The 19,140-nt window shown below is 43.3% G+C and overlaps 1 protein-coding gene across 2 annotated transcripts; it reads right to left on the bottom strand.

The window, feature by feature from the left end:
- Positions 1-1,627: 1,627 nt before the first annotated feature.
- LOC138957617 (uncharacterized) lies at positions 1,628-19,068 on the bottom strand. 2 transcript variants are annotated; one of them, XM_070328703.1, is made up of 10 exons: positions 18,933-19,068; positions 10,022-12,233; positions 8,618-8,998; positions 6,807-7,105; positions 5,299-5,452; positions 4,189-4,370; positions 3,719-3,779; positions 3,118-3,243; positions 2,423-2,547; positions 1,628-1,894 (listed from the first exon to the last, which is right to left on the bottom strand). In XM_070328703.1, the coding sequence occupies exons 2-10, from the start codon at positions 12,213-12,215 to the stop codon at positions 1,748-1,750; spliced, it is 3,669 nt and encodes a 1,222-aa protein (XP_070184804.1). In that variant the 5' UTR covers positions 12,216-12,233; positions 18,933-19,068; the 3' UTR covers positions 1,628-1,747. The 2 variants fall into 2 exon arrangements, with proteins under 2 accessions (XP_070184804.1, XP_070184805.1); XM_070328704.1 differs by lacking the exon at positions 18,933-19,068 and adding an exon at positions 15,901-16,109.
- Positions 19,069-19,140: the final 72 nt, after the last annotated feature.

The raw sequence follows: 19,140 nt of genomic DNA, 5'->3' as shown, positions 1-19,140 counted from the left end.
TTCTTTTACTTCCATAATTTCCGAAAGAGTAAAGTGTATTCTGGATCAACAAGATACTGCTGTAAAATGTCCTTATCAGCCACAGAGAGGCATATCTAATGACAGGCAAACAGACAGATGAAACGTTCCTGTCTCTTGCAGGAAAAGTCTACTAAGACGAAACAAGCACACAAAACAAATCAAACAACTACATGTAGAGTATGACACAAAATTATAGAGAAATTCCACCGGCCACGTTTGTTAAACAGCATGTGTTTATACACAAATAAACAAAATGTGAGATCAAGATACTGGAAACTCAATGTATCTTGACTTGTTTATACATACAATTAAAACAATTCCTAAAAAAATCTGAGAAAATCAAAAAATGACATTTCCCGCGTTGTCAACTGACAAAAAATACTTAAAAAAAAAAAAAAAAGGACCAGAGTAACAGTTTTTTCTCCCCAAGTAATCAATGATCACAAGAAATCCTGAATGTAATTTAAAACGAACAAATGTAGTACTAGTAGATATGTGTCTCCGTCTGGTTTTAAAAAACAAAGAAACAATTTTAAGTACAACACAGGAAAGAAAATATTGTTGAAATTATAAATATCGCAACCCGCGAGGAGGGAAAAGGTAGAACAAGCCTGTTCAATAGTAAGGCTGGTTTGCCTCACACGTCAATCAAAAAATATTTACATATATTTCAAAATTTGCATGTGTATGATAGGGAGGAAAAAGCAATGTCATTATAGAGAATAAATAATGTTCTATTTTAACTCATATTGGGAATCGTGAGACGTGTTTAGGAACATAAATTGCAGTCAAAGGGTGTACTGAACATAAATACTGTATTGTGTGCAGAAAAAAAAAAGCAGCATAGTTTTACCCGGCAAGATTAAATATGCTCTAACATGGGCATATTAATATCGTTTGGGCACAGTTATCAGCATTTACTTTACTATTTACATCACAAATACTCTTGCTGCCAGACACCATTTATCACAATCTTCAATTCCATTCTCAACCTCAACCTTTTACCAGATGAGGATCTGCTTTGCTAAATGATCAAAAATCTTGTACAAATAATCAGCAATTGACTTGAAAAAGAATAGTTGGTAACAAAAAATACACCAAACTTGCAGAGGTTCAGGTACCCAAAATACAAGTAACCCTCTCGAGTTTTCATCACATTGTTAAATGTTCATCTCGTCAGACTGCCTGCCTGCGTGATTACATCAGAGGTTCGTGGATTTAAACCTAAAATATGTTGCACTGTCGATTTCTTATCGACACAAGAATATCTGTTCTTGCTATGGTCACTAAATACACACTTAATGGGTTTTTTTTTTTTCCAGCAAGCTATGTATACTTTAAAACACTGACAGAAACAACACATATACAGTCTCTTTTCTTTCTTCTTTTTTTCTTGAAAATTTGCATCTTTGTATATGAATGCAACATAGAGAATATACATACACAATTTTTTCAGGACTCCTTGATTTTTTCTCCAACGTTTCTGCTATTCATGACATGCACATGAAAGTATCCCCCCTCCCTCTCTCTCTCTCTCTAGGATTAGGATCCTTCTGCTTACTCACATCCCTCCCCCCCGAATGCCTGCCTCTCTCTCTCTCTCTCTCTCGCTCTCTCTCTCTCTCTCTCTCTCTCTCTCTCTCTCTCTCTCTCTCTCTCTCTCTCTCTCTCTCTCTCTCTCTCTCCACAGCAGACAAGTACAGGACAGCTCCACATTTACTTTACTCTAGGCTTTACCCTGGGTAGAAGCAGCAGCTCCACCAGAGGGTTGTTGTCTGGCTTCCTCACTCTCCCTTTTCTCGTCCAGAAGCACGCGTACAGAGCCTCTCACTGGTTGGCGACACATAGCGCACGTGCGAAGTGCTGGGGCACACTGTTAAGGAAAATTAGAAACGTTGTTGCATACTGTTGTACAAGGAACTGTGATCACTAAACCTTGATAAACTTCCACAGAAGGATGCAATATAATGAGCAAGTGAAGTTTGAAAATGTAAACTGTTTATGCAACATAAAACACAGAGAGGGTGGTAGTAGTAAAAACGGCAACAGAGAAAGACGTTAACAACAAGAAAATAACAGAGAAAGACGATAACAAAGACTTGCTGACACAACAGACAGAATGATAAACACACTACAACAACAACAACAACAGAAAGAGCAAAAAGAACAAAGCGGAATCAGTCCTGAATGGCCCTCTCGGGTTCAAAGGACAAGTAAAGTCAACAACCAATCAATACAAAAAATAACATTTAAGCAAGGACAAGGTACATACTCGTCTGAAAATCAACAATCAATAAATAAGAATACCAACCAACAAAAACATTCACAAAAAACACACAATAGGGCATGGTCAAAGCATGTTCGTCTGCGAGTTTCACTGTCATCATTTCCTAGAACATACCTGTGCACAGGACACCAGGTGGCCACAAGGCAGGAAGAGCACGTTCACTTCGTTCGTCTGACACATTTTACACAGAGTGCTGCTCGTCAGCTCCTCATTCTCCTCTGCCAAGCGTTCCGCAACCTCTGTCAACAATGAAATGCTGAGTTTGAACACTCTCAAGAGGGGATTGTGCAGGAAGAAAAAAACAACAACTTACAGACAAATAGACAGACAGACAAGACAAAAAGGCGCATATATACATACCAAAAAGACGCCAGAACTTAAAATCTTGTGTGATCTGTGTTGTAAAGTTTCCACAAGTCTGTTAGCAGGATGTCAACATCTCAGAGACGAAGCATCCAATCAGAGAGACTCGAAAATAGGAGAGAGAGAGAGAGAGAGAGAGAGAGAGAGAGAGAGAGAGAGACAGAGACAGAGACAGAGACAGAGACAGAGACAGAGAGAGACAGACAGAGAGAGACAGAGAGAGAGGGGGGGGGGGGGGGGGGAGAGACAGACATACATACAGAAAGACAGGGAGAGAACAGGGAGAGAGATGAAGAAAGGGGGAGAGAGACAGAAAAAGGGGGAGAGATAGAGAAAGAGAAAGAGAGAGAAAAGATAAGATAATACATGTACTGATGAAGAGAGAGAGAGAGAGAGAGAGAGAGAGAGAGAGAGAGAGAGAGAGAGATAACATGGTGACGTCATACCTTGCATGCTGGCCTCAGTGACGTCAGCGTCCACACGCAGACCAGTCCTGGCAAGAACTGCATCGACCGGATCAGCCGGAGCGTTGGGGTTGGGCAAATTCTCCAACAACACCACATCATCACGCACTAAAACAGGTCATTATCGTCAGTATTGGCCACATCTTTCAGGTCTACATTAATGTTTCTCTCATTTTCATAGCCCTGGTATACAACTGATTGGGAATTCTGATCGTTTCCTCAATGAGGAAAGCTAGCAGCAACCAGAGCTTTGGCTTCAGTTAACTTCAACAACTCGTGTACAAAGTTCGTCAATTTCACTGCTTTTGACGTTTTGACACTGGATGACATTCTCAATCACTGATCCCAAGTAAGCGAATGTGAGCGAAGAAAACCCACAGAAAAAAATATCGGTTAAAATAAGCATTCAGATCTTGCAAAGAAAAACAGAAAGAACTAGCCTTCTTGACAATTCTCCCTCGTGTCAAAACCGTGACTGGATATCAGATTTGCGTTGTCAATTATGTGATTTATGAAATTAAATGACGAGAATCACAAAGAGCCCGTTACTGAGCATGAAAGTACTGAGAATTTCTCGACTTACGACTGCTTCTTTCTTCGTCTTCCATATTCCTGATTTCCACCAGAACGTCACTTTCAGTGATCTGAAACAATTACATATCATCCATACATATCTTCCGGAGACAATATATTGAGGTAAAAATTCAATCAAGCTGCTCTTGTTTGAGACGGTCAATAAATTATGTTGACGAAATTCTGCTCATGCAAGTCACAGTTCTGATCTGCATCAACACAACTCCCGTGTGGTCATGCTGCCCTCCTGTTCCAGACATACACAGGAACAGACACACCACACAACAACGTTGTGGTCATGCTACCATCCTGTTCCAGACATACACACAGGATAAGGAACATCATACAACACCCTTGTGGTCATGCTGCCCTGCCGTTCTTGACATACACACAGGATAAGGAACATCATACAACACCCTTGTGGTCATGCTGCCCTGCCGTTCTTGACATACACACAGGAACAAACACACCACCCCTTACCGTGGGCCTAGTGTCTGGGTCGTTCAGCTTCTGCACCGCCTGCACAAACTTCTGTCCCTTGCACAGCTTGATGAACGGACAGCGGGGGAACCAGCGGCTGTGTTCGATCCACGGCTGGTCAGAACTTTCCCATGTTTTCAGCCCTCCTTTGCAGTGGAAACATCTGACAAGGTCCGCATGGCCTGAAAATGGACGATCCAGGTATGACACAACCACCAAAGAAAAGACCATTCAAATGAGCAAGGTATTCCTTGCCTTTAGTGTCCTTTAAAGAAGTGTAAATTCGGTCAGTCTTCATATTCTACCACTTTAATGGCGAGATATCTCGTTTGTAATGACAAGAAAGATAAACCAAGTTGGAACTGGTATCTTAGAGTCTTCCTCGGTAAACACCGAAGCACCAAATAGAATAGCTGCTACCCGCTGAAACAAAATCTCATCAAATCAAGTTCTCACTCTTCTTCTATCAGAACCTTGTATGGTAATTTTGCCTTTCTAAACATTCACTGACATTGGGGAGGGAGAGGGAGAGAGAGGGAGAGAGAGGGGGGATGGAGAAAGAGAGAGAAAGAGTGAGAGATAGAGGAAGAAAGAAAGAAAATTAAGAGAGAGAGGGGAGGGGGGTGGGGGGCGGGGGGTGTATATTTTAAGTTAGGGCAGGTGGGAACCGAACTAACTGATTCGGATTTGGTATTTGTCATTGAGGAATTTTCTGAAGGGAATTCCGTTTTTTTCTTCTCTTACTACTTAGGATGGTGTGCAGCGATGGGTTTTTTAATCTTCGTTTGTTCGATGCATGCGTGTATTCCAAGCCCTGATACTAATTCGCTGTGAGCTTGGAATCTGTATCGAGTGCTTGCATGCACACAAGGGTGTCTGGCCACCTGGAAGAGTCTGCAGCCAGGAATTACGGGTTCGAACCCACGCTGACAGGGAGGAACTTATAGAGTCAGCGTGCTACCTTTCTTTATTTGGTGTTTAACGTCGTTTTCAACCATTCAAGGTTATATCGCGACGGAGCGTGCTACCGACTGAGCTACGTCCTCACAGAGGCGAAAGACTGAGAGTGAGAAAGACAAAACCCACCCGACAATGAAATCAGATATTTACCAGTGTAGTAGAATCCAGCCTCTGCCATCTCCTCCTTCGGGTGTGAAGCCTGGTGGGGCCAGCCTTCGAAAGTGTTGATGCGCACTTGTGTCACAGCCATGTCAGGTCGCTTCGGTCTTTGGGAGAATATGCCCAGCTCCTCGTATGTTACCAACTGTGTTTTTAGAAGAAGTAAGCATTTGTTGAAATTTGGCAAATATGATGTGGAACAGAAATGAGCACTCTTGAAAAATGTTTCATTTTTTAAACTGGAATTCTGGTTGAAAACAATAAGGTGATGCAAGCATTTAAGTTGATTGTTAGCATGTAGGAGTTGAAAATGACGGTCTCACCTGTGTTCTTGCGTGTGATGGTAGAACGTCATTCTTGACATTAGTGTGGGTTGTTTGCGTTGTGATTTTTGTTGACATTTGTTCTGATCACTGCGAGTTTTGTTGTTGTTTTGTTTTTCGAACATGTAGGTGTGATGACAGCAGCGTCGGCAGTTTCATGCGTTTCTCGTGGTTGGTTTCATTGTACACTGTAGCAACTGGGCTCACTGTCAATTTTGACGACAGTTGTTTTGGTCACTGTTTGTGGGTTTTGTTTTGTTTATTTTTTTAGAAATGTGTGATAATAGCATCTTCGTCAGTTTGAGTTGCTTCGTTACCAGCACAGTATTGGTACTTCTTGCCGTTGATGTGTTGCAATTTCTGTAGTTGTGGTTGTTTCTGTCGCTGTTGCAACAGTTGTTTCACCTGCTGATTTTGCTGTGAACATTTTCTCTATCAATTTTGCAACACTACTAGATGGAGGTATAATCTATACAACAGGAATCGATCATTCAAAAACAGATCTAAACTGCATGTTCAATCAGCCTTCCTTTTTGGATATGCTGACCTCTTATTGTACAAAGCATCCAGCTGCAAGAACAAAGAGTATGTTATTTTCCTAAAAGGAACTACTTGGACAAAAATAAATCAAACAGCACGCGCCAAGATAATTGCCACCACGTATACGTGTATCCAGAGCCTGGATGTTACTAGGAAAATCTAACAGACTAATTAAAAGTGCATTAGTCACCTCTGTGCCATATCAGAGCACACAGACTGAGACACAGTCACACAAACCCATGATAATTAAATTAACACTGTCCGGTCACTTGCTTCCTGTTACATCTGCTGGTATCATTGTGCAAAGCAAAAATATTCTTCAGACAGGTGGTTATCGACTAACAGAAAGGCCCTTCGTCAGAGGGTGCCAAAACAGATTTCCTGGTTAGGTATTAAAATGGAGACTGTGCGAGTGGCAGTCAGCCCTTCACAGCAGTGAACCCAATAGAGCATATGGACAGGATGTTCGGACACGTGGTACTGCTAAGGCTGAAAACTCCATAGACCTGTGTCCAAAAATCATGTCCAGAGTACAGCTTTTCGTAACACTCTGGCAATGACACCAACAAACTGTTAGTTTAGATAATCAGGCTGTGTGCTTAATAACATAGATATCCTTTTAAAACCACAACTGACCTGTCTCTCCGTGCCGTTCTCAGAGCGACCACTACTGTCAGTGCCACCTCCATTGCCACTGATCTGGCTTCTTTCCACGCCCTCTGACCCTTGTGCAATGCTCTGGGGTGCTTCACGTGCTGTTCCTCCAGAGGTCACGGGACCTGCTGACACTCTGGTGGTCTGGTGTGGGCCGTTGGTCTGGTTGCTGGCTGGCTGGTTTGCTGTGGTGGTCTGGCTGGGTGTTGCGGTGCCAGAGCTGGAGGATTGGGGCTCGGGTGTGCTGAATGTTGCTGTTTGATAGGGCATTTCTGTCCTACCTGTTAAACACAGGAGCATCTATGCCCTTGTACTTCTGTCTAACTCAAGAGCATCTCTGCTAAGACATGAGTTTCTGCTGTCTAAGCTGACAGAAAGTTGCCGCGTATAATTATGGGGGTAGTACAGCCCTGCAGATGATCTTACAACATACCATATATATCTATTCCCAAGGCTCTTATCATTTTGTGCAGACATTCTTGCCACTGTAGCAATCACCAGAGGACAATTGTGACCTTTCATGCTATCATCACAGGACATTTTGCCCAGCAATATTCACCAAACATTTGCAACAAACACAAAAGGCCATTTTTGCCCTCCGAAGCAATCATCACAGGTCATTTCTGCCCCTTGAAGGAATCACCACAGGGCACGGCTGCCCATGGAAACGATCACCAAAGGACATTTCTGCCCATTGAAGCAATCGTCACAGGACATTTCTGGCCCTTGAAGGAATCACCACAGGGCACGGCTGCCCATGGAAACGATCACCAAAGGACATTTCTGCCCATTGAAGCAATCGTCACAGGACATTTCTGGCCCTTGAAGGAATCACCACAGGGCACGGCTGCCCATGGAAACGATCACCAAAGGACATTTCTGCCCATTGAAGCAATCGTCACAGGACATTTCTGGCCCTTGAAGGAATCACCACAGGGCACGGCTGCCCATGGAAACAATCACCAAAGGACATTTCTGCCCATTGAAGCAATCGTCACAGGACATTTCTGCCCTCTGTGGAAATTGTTGCGGGACTTTCTGCCCTTTGAAGCAATCACCACAGGGCAAGGCTTCCCTTTGAAACAATCACTAAAGGATATTTCTTCCCTCTGAAGCAATCTTAACAGTGTATTTCTGCCCTTTGAAGCAATTGTCACAGGGCATTTCTGCCCTTTGAAGCAATTGTCAGAGGACATTTCTGCCCTGTGAAGCAATTGCCACTGTACATTTCTGCCCTTTGAAGCAATCGCCACCATACATTTCTGCCCTTTGAAGCAATCGCCACTGTACATTTCCGCCCTTTGAAGCAATCGCCACTGTAAATTTCTGCCCTTTGAAGCAATCGCCATTGTACAATTCTGCCCTTTGGGGTAATCGCCACTGTACATTTCTGCCCTTTGGGGTAATCCGCGCAAGACGTTCTGCCCTTTGAAGCAATCACCACAGGGCATATCTGCCTTTGATTATTCAAGAGCTTTCTTGCCCTTCTAAAACATTTCGTGCCATCGTGCAGTAAATAAAAGTGCACTTTCACCTAGAATTTCCTCTACAATTGCCATTTACATTTCTCCTGCATGGAAGTATGAAATCATAATCAAGTGTGTGTGTGTGTGTGTGTGTGTGTGTGTGTGTGTGTGTGTGTGTGTGTGTGTGTGTGTGTGTGTGTGTGTGTATTTTATTCATATATTCTGCTGAAGTGTTATTGATGGTACATGTATGCTCTCTTCCTTTTCTTGCTCCAAGTAAGTGTACCTTCGATTATCACTGATAATAACATTAAATGAGCAACATACCGGCACTGGGCGCTGTCGCGGATGCTGAAGCAGCCAGATGACTTCCACCAGTACCAGCCGCCAAAGCTGGCCTGGAATCAGCCACAGTCTCTCCGACATCTCGAGAACCTGAACCTTGTGTTCCATCCCGCTGAAGCTGCTGGTGAAGCTGCGGCCCTGCTGTGTCTCTGAGCCTGCCACTGTCGTTGTTACCAAAGGGTTGGGAACTCCTTATGTCTGCAGGCAGGGAGGAGAAAACTGATCCAGGCTTGTCGGTCGGCAGAGACAGCGGGTAACTTGCAGGCTCCTCAGCAGCAGTTGGTTCGGAGTCGGTTGCCAGTACTTCGGCCAGATGATCTCTTCTTACTGGGCTTGTGGCGGTTTGGAGGCTTCTTTGGGTGGCTGCAGTGAAGAGGAACGATGGTTAGAAAGACTTAAATTACGAATGCAGTAAGAGGGATATAACACAAATAGGCAGAAGCACTGACAACACTTAGATCTAGTAAAGTGTTGCTTCTTGTTTTAAAGTCGAAGAAAAAAGGTGGTGAGGGGAATATTTAAGGAGCATTAGAATGGCTGACTGACTGCTTCATTGATTGATTGATTGAAAATTGAGCCACGGACTGAGGGTGCTACAAACCTCATAGGGCTACCCTTTAACATTCACCAATTGTGTTTTAGTGCTAACATTAAGATAACTTTGATAAAAATGATTTACCGGTCTTCGAGAAGTAAAATAAATACGAAAGAACAACAAAAGAACAATGACAAGAGCAGAGCAGACAAAAACAGATCTGACCTAAATGCAGTTTGCGACTTTAGGCAAACACGAGGAGACAGGTGGAAATGAACAAGCACAAAAAACAATTAAGAAAAGACGGAGAGGAATAGAAGTTTACTGAGTCTGGACGGGAAGAAGACCGACCAAACGTATTACGGTATAATCACCCCACATATGCTTTTAAAAAACGAGCGACATCAACACAACTATACAGACATACCACTACTATCACAGTAACGTACAGGAAATTGATCAGAATCAGTATAACAACAAAAAACATGTCATTTGACCAATTCATCACACGAAAAAAAACCAAAATTCAGAACCCATGTATTAAACGGACTCATCAAAGCGTCAAGAGTTTCATACATCACTTTTTAGAAACCCAACCAGGATGGTTGCTTATTTCAAAGTGTCATGCATCACTTAACCGGACCGATGTCTTGCCTAATTCTTGCATGTTACTGTTTTATGTACATAGCATGTACGACATGTAAAAAGTTACACTGCAACTCGTGAAACCAATGCCAATTTTGTCCATATCAAAGTTCTGTCTTTATTTACTCATTATCACCACCATAACCATAGAGACCACCCAAACTATAATCCCAACAAAGAAAGTTTTATAAATTTACGTTACTCACCATCAGAAGCATGTCCTGCAGGTATTGAATACTTTTCCACGAAGACGGCACCTGAGCGCTCTGCCGCCTCAGCAATGGAAATATTCCCGACGTCCTCTCCACGGACGAATCGACACTGTGGCTTCAGTTCAGCGTGAAGGGCCATAGCATTTCTGCCACAGAAACGCTTGATAACTACAACAACTGTGCAGAAAGCGCACTCTACTTTAGCGTCATTGCTGTTTGAAGCGTCGACTTCATTGACGAGAAAGAAGCCAGCTGCTGCGATGGGGATTAGATATATTCCCGCTGGAGCTTCATAGTGGCAAAAGGTGGCCAGTCGCTTCCATTCGCTTTCTAGACCTGCTGACGCAGATGAGTTTTGCTGCATGCTTTGGAACTGTTGTCTAAATGGGGCTCGAACCATTCCAACAGCCCATTCGCGAAACTCAGGCCTTGGACGTAGAGGCGGGGACAAATACCGCTGAAGCTCATTAGACCAATCAGAGTCGTCACAGTCGCATTCTTCTGCGTCTTTCGTCGTTTTCCCGTGTGTCTTTAGCTCAGCTGGCTGGTATTCATGAAGCTCGACCCCTTTCGTCTTCAAGTCCCTGACCGCTTTTTCCATGGCTCTCATTTCGGGGTAGTTCTGTGTCTGTAGTGTTGATGCCCGTGGCTCGTGGCAATCCTTCTTCAATGGCTGATCTTCGTCGTCTCTTTCTCCGAAACACTTACTTTTCTCCAAGTCAGCTGCATCAGTAACGCCAATATCCGTTGTTTTGTCAACTCTGACATTCTCTGTATGTTCAGAAAATGCATCGCTTCTGTAGCAAACAGGGCCGAATTTGAAAAGATTCATGTCGTGTGTATCAGATGTGTCCGAAATCTGTGAGTGCGAAAAGAAGGATGGCAGTGATGTAGGTGGAGAGTTGGTAGAGCTTGTTTTATCCCCATCCTTTAGGCCAGTCTCTTCGACCGGGAACACGTCACCAGGACTGGTGTTGCCTGCGTGAATCGGACTGACCGTGACGGTTAGAAAAGGTGAATATCCACTGGAAAATACTTGAGGGTATTCCTCGTCATACTCGTCACCTACATGGCTTCCGCTATTCTGGTCTTCCCCTTCTTCATCTTCAACTCCATTATGAGGTTGACCTGCAGTTTGCTCTCCCCATGGGAAACCTTCGCTTACATACAAGATTTCGCAGCGACTGTGCCCGTGGAAACCAAGGTGGTGAGTTAGTGTGGCTTGTACTGACAAAGTAGCTGTTTCTACGATATTTTTAGTGCACACTACATTGGTACTAATGCTAATGGTGGAGCATAAGGCAATATCACGATGTATTTTACAAGCAGTAACATGTTCCAGGCATACCAAAGGCTCAAGGTAATGCGCATCCAAACCACATAACTCTGACAAATAATTCTCGGCAACTTCATATAACAGAAATGAAGTGTCATTGTAAACCGGAGAAAAAGGAGTTACAGTTTGAGTACAATCTCTGAACACTGTCATTGTTGGTTCTATGACCACAGGCGCAATGCAGTCAGTCTCTCTGACGTTGCAATTTCTGTCCGGACACATGTGTCCAAGCACTCCCAAAAGCTTTTGAATGACAATGCCTTCATTTGTTGTAGGCCAACCCACTTCTGTGGATGAGAGGAACTTCACACTCTCAGGGCATGTTTTGCTAGTTTGATCAATGGCAGAATCATTGTTATCAAAGTTCGCGCAACAACTGTTGTCACCGCACAACATGCCTTGCTCATCATTAAGTTCAACTGGGAGATCAAACTTGTCTTCGGCCATTGTTTTGTTATCACAAATAACCGAAGAAGTTTGCGTCCTTCTGATCTTTATTCTCCCGCTAAAGTTATCGCCCATTTCACATTTGTGGCTGTCAGATTCTTCTGTTTTGTAGCAATGTTTTTGCTGCAGACAGGCATATCGGATATGATTGTAGTGTTTTGATTTCAATGCCTGTTCCCCAGAAACAATTTCTGCCCCGTTATTGTCCTGGATCTCCCTTTCCTTGGAGTCGTTTATCCCAACAGAAGCCATGAAACGCAAAAAGGGGACATATAGACAGACAACACCGACGTTTGTTATATCCACAAGAACTTGATGTCCGTCTTCAATGACGTAAAAAGGAAACAGCGTTGTTAGCTCAAGAGAAACTGGCAGCTTCAGTTTTAGTTGCTTCAGGGTTCCCATGTCCAGATTTGATGATATCTGATAAATGAAAGAGAAATAATATCGATTTAAAAGCAGAGTCTTGGTTTCAATATATATATATATATACGCCTAAATAGACAAACGAGCAAAAGTATTGTATAGATCAGCACCTCAAAGCACATAATGCTCAAATAGGCAGCAACAACAACAACAACAACAACAACAACAACAACAACAACAACAACAACAACAACAACCACCGAGAAAAACATGTATTTCCTTCTTTTGTGTCCATTCAAGGCACACCTACATCTAGAACAGCAATTATAAAAGTAAAACTAAACGCCAAGAAAAGCTATAACAAATCGCAGAGAAGCCTTTTGGTTACTTCGTATTGAGCCGAGAGCTCTCAGGGTCAGCAACAGCTTTGACAGAGACAAAAGCTTACACAGGAAAAGAAACATGAGGAAAACGCTTGGGAAACTCCAACATACATGACATATCTGCAAAACAAAGATAGAACATGCGGATATGGATACACCAGAATACTCAGACAGACAGACAGACAGACAGACAGACAGACAGACAGACAGACAGACAGACAGACAGACAGGCACACACACACACACACACACACACACACACACACACACACAAACACACACACAGCGAGAAACACACAGACGACGACGACCACCACCACCAACAACAATATCGAAAAGACGCATTACTGATAATTCAAATAGAAACACATCATCACAACAAACGTAAACCTGGGATTAATACCACTTCCCAAATAGGTCATGTGATTCGATTGTAATTGATTGGACAGATACCCCATTGAATTACCCAACCCTAGTTTATATGATTGTTGGCATGCCATCATCTTCAAAATTCTGTATCATAAAGTCAGTCTGATTGATTTCTCTCATTTTTTTTTTCACACTTGTTTCAACACATTCTGAAATTATCGTTGACAAAATATTGGCAAAATGTTAGTCGACTTTCGGGGTCAATCGTTGTCGGATGTTTTTAAAGAAGGACCATTGTGGCCTTTCGCATTTTGCCGCTTATTTACCCTGTACCCAGCACTTTTATGCAGTACATATTCAAAAATCAATACAAAACAAAAACACACCGACAGGGAACACAACACGAACAAGTTTGATGTAAAAACAACGTTTCGAAAATGAACGTTTCGTGTCTTAGTTGTACATTTATATACTCTGACAAAAAAAACTAGGATGTAAAATTGACACAACAGTTCGGAATTCCCGGGCTAGATCGTGCGTCATAAGGAAGCGCGGGCAGTGAAATTCACGGAAGTGTTGAAATCAGTGATGACACAGCTCTCTCTCTCTCTCTGTCTCTCTGTCTCTGTCTCTGTCTCTCTCTCTCTCCCCTCTCTCTCTCTCACTTTGGCACCAGCCATCCCCTGTACATACCCATACATGTATGTATTGTGTGTGTGTGTGTGTGTGTGTGTGTGTGTGTGTGTGTGTGTGTGTGTGTGTGTGTTTGTGTGTGTATGAATGCGTGTGTGTGTGTGTGTGTGTGTGTGTGTGTGTGTGTGTCTGTGTGTGTCTGTGTGTGTGTTTGTGCGAGATGGAGTGAGAGTCAGAGTGTGTGTGCATGTGTGAGAGAGAGAGAGAGAGAGAGAGAGAGAGAGAGAGAGAGAGAGAGAGAGAGAGAGAGAGGGGGGGGGGGGGGCTGTCATGTTTGATATGTACCGGTTGTAACGGGTCAGTTGGCCTGAACAATAAACTTTCCAAGTTCTGAGTTCTCTCACTATCACTCGGTCTCTCTCGGTCTCTCTCTCTCTCTCTCTTAGACACAAGAACAAACAGACTGACATAAAAACGGAAACAGACAGACAGACAGAAAAACAGAAAAACACACACACACGCGCGCGCGCGTACAGACACACACACGCGCGCGCATCTGTGCGGGCTCTCTCGGTCTGTGACAAATATATCATTTTAACTTCAAATAACTCAAAACATACGGTTTTTTCCTCTTAATAATAATAATAATAATAAATGAGCATTTATATAGCGCAACATCATAACTTTACAATTATGCTCTTTGCGCTTGACACATTTAAAATTAAAACACAGTTATACAAGCATTTACATCTACATTCATAGTCGGCAACGCTTAACAATTATGTACACCTCCACATATCTTTGTAGGCTTTTTACACAGGATAAAAACATCCTTGTAACTCACCAACATTCAACAGCCTGACTGCTTACTGCGCAGAGCAGAAATCGTTTGCTTCGCTAGTAATTCCGTAACAAAATTAAATTTTTTTGCTTAAAAATTCCCAGGCACCAAGACACACACAAAAACAGGCTGTAGATTGTTGGTTCATGGTGTGTGTCCAAGACGAAGTATGTTCTTACGTCAGGGGAAAGCATGCACGGATCCTTGGCTATCTACACCATTTTCTACGCTGGAAAGAAGGAACAGGAACCTTTAAATATGTATGCTTTCCTAAGCACACTTATGTCATGGGTGAATATGTACATCAAAACAAAAGAAAATTACCATTGAAGTGTCCCAGAATGAAACAGCAATTACGCAACTTCACCAGTGTAAAAACCGGGTTCGCATGCCATTATGACTAATTTTCCTTGTTATCGATCACATTTCCAACATGGCGTATGGGCTTAAGCCCATGCAACGACTTAAGCCTAAATGACGTTATAGACACAGCTCAGCAAATGCCAGTGTGAAATGTTGGTGTATAGACAGACTACGGTATGTTTAGATAGAATTGACCGAAGTAAATAACCAACCATTAATCAACTAACCAACATGCAAACAAAAACCAAACAAACTAATAAAAAAAAATCAATTGCACAGACACACAGACACAGACACACACATACGCACAGACACACACAAACACATACGCACAGACACACACAAACACATACACACAGACACATCCAACCGCGCGCGCACACACACACACACACGCACGCGCGTATGTGTGTGTGTGTGTGTGTGTGTGTGTGTGTGTGTGTGTGTGTGTGTGTGTGTGTGTGTGTGTGTGTGTACATGCACGTATGAGGGCCCCAAAGGGTTTAAAATCGTGATCGTGATTGGCGTTTTTTGACCTTTCTGTGACCGTGATTGCCGAAATTTCCATTTCTGTGATCGTGATGGGACTTTGCCCGTGATCCGTGATGACAAAGAAATCAAGTCTCGTGATCGTGATCGACAGTTGTTTTCGTGATCGTGATTGGCATTATTGCAAAGCATTTTATTTTCAACGTACATTTTGCCCGTGATCCGTGAAAAAATCAAGGTAACTGTGATCGTGAAAGCTAAAATTTCCCTTCCCGTGATCGTGATGATACCCCCCCTTTGGGGCCCTCACGTATGTGTGCTTGAGTCACTGAGTGTGTGTGTCTTTGTGTTTGTGTGTGCTTGTGTGTGTGTGTGTGTGCGTGTGCGTGTGTGTGTGTGTGTGTGTGTTTATATGGATACATTTCTCGTGTACACCTAAAACATTGAGAGAAAATAATGAGAACGTTGCCATACCTGATAACCCGCTAAGATTTCGCAAGTCGGAAGGAAAATTCTCGTCTTCATCTTTTCTCTCACAAGACCCCATTAGCCTCTGTCATCCAACATTGGAGTAATTCAAACACATCCCATCCGTGACGGTTAAAATTCAAACTTTCGGTTCAACGGAAAGAAAGCAAATTAAAACCTGTAAGTTGGACGGGCGTAGTGGCGTGGTGGTAAGACGTCAGCCTCCTAATCGGGAGGTCGTGAGTTCAAATCCTGGTCGCTGCCGCCTGGTGGGTTAAGAGTGGAGATTTTTCCGATCTCCCAGGTCAACTTATGTGCAGACCTGCTAGTGACTTAACCCCCTTCGTGTGTACACGCAAGCACAAGACCAAGTGCGCACGAAAAAGATCCTGTAATCCATGTCAGAGTTCGGTGGGTTATAGAAACACGAAAATACCCAGCATGCTTCCTCCGAAAGCGGCGTATGGCTGCCTAAATGGCGGGGTAAAAACGGTCACACACGTACAATTCCACTCGTGCAAAAACACGAGTGTACGTGGGAGTTTCAGCCCACGAACGCAGAAGAAGAAAACCTGTAAGCTCTTACCTTTTACAAGAGTTTTTGACAAACACTTTCTCAGAACTGTGCCCAAGATCGGCTTAAGCCCAGCTGACGTAATTTTATCTAACGACAAAATTTGACACAACGCATAAGTGAGTCGACAGTGCGTCATATAGCTTAGATATCTACATGGCAAGTCTTTGAGAAGAAAAAGAAAGATAAAATCCTTGGATTGCAAGGGACAATACGATAAGGGAGTGCCAAAGATTTCACTGACTACCTTTAGTCCTGAGAGAGAGAGAGAGAGAGAGAGAGAGAGAGAGAGAGAGAGAGAGAGAGAGAGAGAGAGAGAGAGAGAGAGAGAGAGAGAGAGAGAGAGAGAGAGAGAGAGAGAGAGAGAGAGAGAGAGAGAGTTTCCGCCCACACAGGACTAATAGGCCTACATGTAATTTAGGATCTGACGCTTTATAAATAAAGTCTGATTGAGAAAAGCCTAACCTGATATCAAAAGAAATTCACTAAGCAAATTCCAATTTACACATACATAAATGATAAAGGGTGAAGTCCGTCGAACTGTGTCGGGCGCAAAGTAAGAATCCGGGGCAGAGTTGGAATAATCGGGATTTCCCGAAACCTCATTAATTTTGATTTCCAACAAAGCGCCGCATTTCTGGAAACGAGCTGCCTCGTTCTACAAATGGCAACCCTTCGACTGGCACAAAAAGTATACCCTTTTTACAGGTCTTGAATAAGGTATATGAAAAAGCAAGGTCTTATAAGGGGGAAGTCTTGAATTGGGGGTGGGGGGTGGGGGTACACTGTGTAACAATTCTCTCAGGGACACTCAGCGCATGCAGCTAGCTAGTTGCTGCTGTCTCGAACTATTTTGAAGACAATGATTTTTTTCTCTCAGGGTAGAGTGTTAGTTTGTTACAACAGCCTGAAATCATCTTTAATTTGAATCTACCTTTTGCAACAATCAATCACATCAATATAGCGCACAGACTTGCACAATACGTTTCAAGAGCCTAGCTAGATTACCATGCAGTGACAAGAAAGCCTACTCAGTAAAGGGACGTAATGCTGTCTCTGCAGCCCAGAGAGACTGTGAGTTTAATATATAATCAGTTAAGACTGAGTAAAAAATTATTACAATCGATAGTTACCAGTGAAAAGTTATATCGGAACACTCTTGTTGTGTTTTTGTTGTTGTAAAATGTAAGATCTGAAATGTTAACAATTATGTCAAATTGGTGCGTTTTGGTCGAGTGGGATGGGTCGTTGAACTGTGTTGTTACAGCCCGCCGATGTTATCAAAAGGTTTTTTGCTTTTTGTAATTCGGTTGGTTTGGTGCGTTATACAATGCATCTGCTTTTTCAAAACTAAGCATTGATCACTTTAAAACACAAGGATCATCATACTAGGCCATTCATGACTTGTATCATTTTACATCGCATTCTAAGAAAGAGCAGAATTCTCACTATGCGCGCGGTACATTTCTAGAATCGCGTAGCGCAAAGTTGGAATTCCTACAATGGCGGCCATTGTTGGAATTCCAACAAAGCGCAGGTCATTTCCGGAAAAGCGCCGATGACGAGATGGGTCGCAACAACTGTACGCTGACTATAAATAAGACCAGCTACGAAATAAGCTGTCACATTCGGGAATATCCGAACAGGCCTACGTCATTGATATGAGAAGACACTTGTCTTCACGGAAAACCTGATTCGGGTGATTAGAGAGAGTGAGTGAGAAAGAGAGAGGGGGTGAGAAATAGAGAGGGGGAGAGAGAGAGGGGAGGGAGAGGGGGGAGAGAGAGGGGGAGAGAGAGGGGGAAAGAGCCTCGGAGAGGGGGAAAGAGCCTCGGAGAGGGGGAGAGAGAGAGGGGGAGAAAGAGGGGGGAGAGGGAGAGGGGGAGAGAGAGGGGGAGAGAGAGAGGGGGAGAGAGAGGGGGAGAGAGAGGGGGAGAGAGAGGGGGAGAGAGAGAGGGGGAGAGAAGATGGGGGAGAGAAGAGGGGGGGGGGGGGAGAGAGAGAGAGAGAGAGAGAGAGAGAGAGAGAGAGAGAGAGGAAGAAAAACTGAGAGAGATGAAGAGGGAGAGGGAGGAAGAGAGAGAGAGAGAGAGAGAGAGAGAGAGAGGGAGAGAGAGAGAGAGAGAGAGAGAGAGAGAGAGAGAGAGAGGGAGAGAGAGAGGGGTGGGCGAACAGACAGACTGACAGACAGAGGGACAGGGAGAAAGGGGGAGGGGGAGAGAGAGAGAGAGAGAGAGAGAGAGAGAGAGAGAGAGAGAGAGAGAGAGAGAGAGAGAGAGAGAGAACTACCATGCAGCAGATACTACGTACATAATTATAATGTATCTGTCGGTATAGGCATGTACTTTCTGATAATTATGGTTCATATTTAAGTTGTGCTTAAAAAAACATTCGAGTCAAGTTGTGACTTTTTATTGCAGCTAACTTCCAGAGTCAGTTTAGTACTACTCAGTACAAGATCACAACAACAGTTATATTTTGAACTGAGAAAATCGTTCTGTCGCGAAAAACTCCACTATAAGTCGATAACTGTTCATGATCAGTGTCGCCAGACAGTACAACCCCGGACATTTATACAAGTAACGAATAAAATTAATTCCGCGAAAAAGCTACCCACAAACTACCTAATAACTAACCTGGCGTTCCTTTTGCCTGGGAAAACCCCACAGAAAGCGTTCCTGAGAAACAGCTGAACGTCCTCTCCTTGCGTTGCGTTCCACACAATGTCAAATCACCAGTCAGTGCACCACGGCCACCACATCACATTACCCGCAACAACCAATGATCAGGCGAACAAAACTTACCGGGAAACTCCGATGTTAAGATTATCCACACTGCCCACTG

The sequence above is a fragment of the Littorina saxatilis genome, unplaced genomic scaffold (assembly GCF_037325665.1).
Source record: "Littorina saxatilis isolate snail1 unplaced genomic scaffold, US_GU_Lsax_2.0 scaffold_271, whole genome shotgun sequence".
NCBI classification, from domain to species: Eukaryota; Metazoa; Mollusca; class Gastropoda; order Littorinimorpha; family Littorinidae; genus Littorina; species Littorina saxatilis.
Note: the sequence above shows the minus strand (reverse complement) of the source record. Positions and strands in the feature narration are given on the sequence as shown.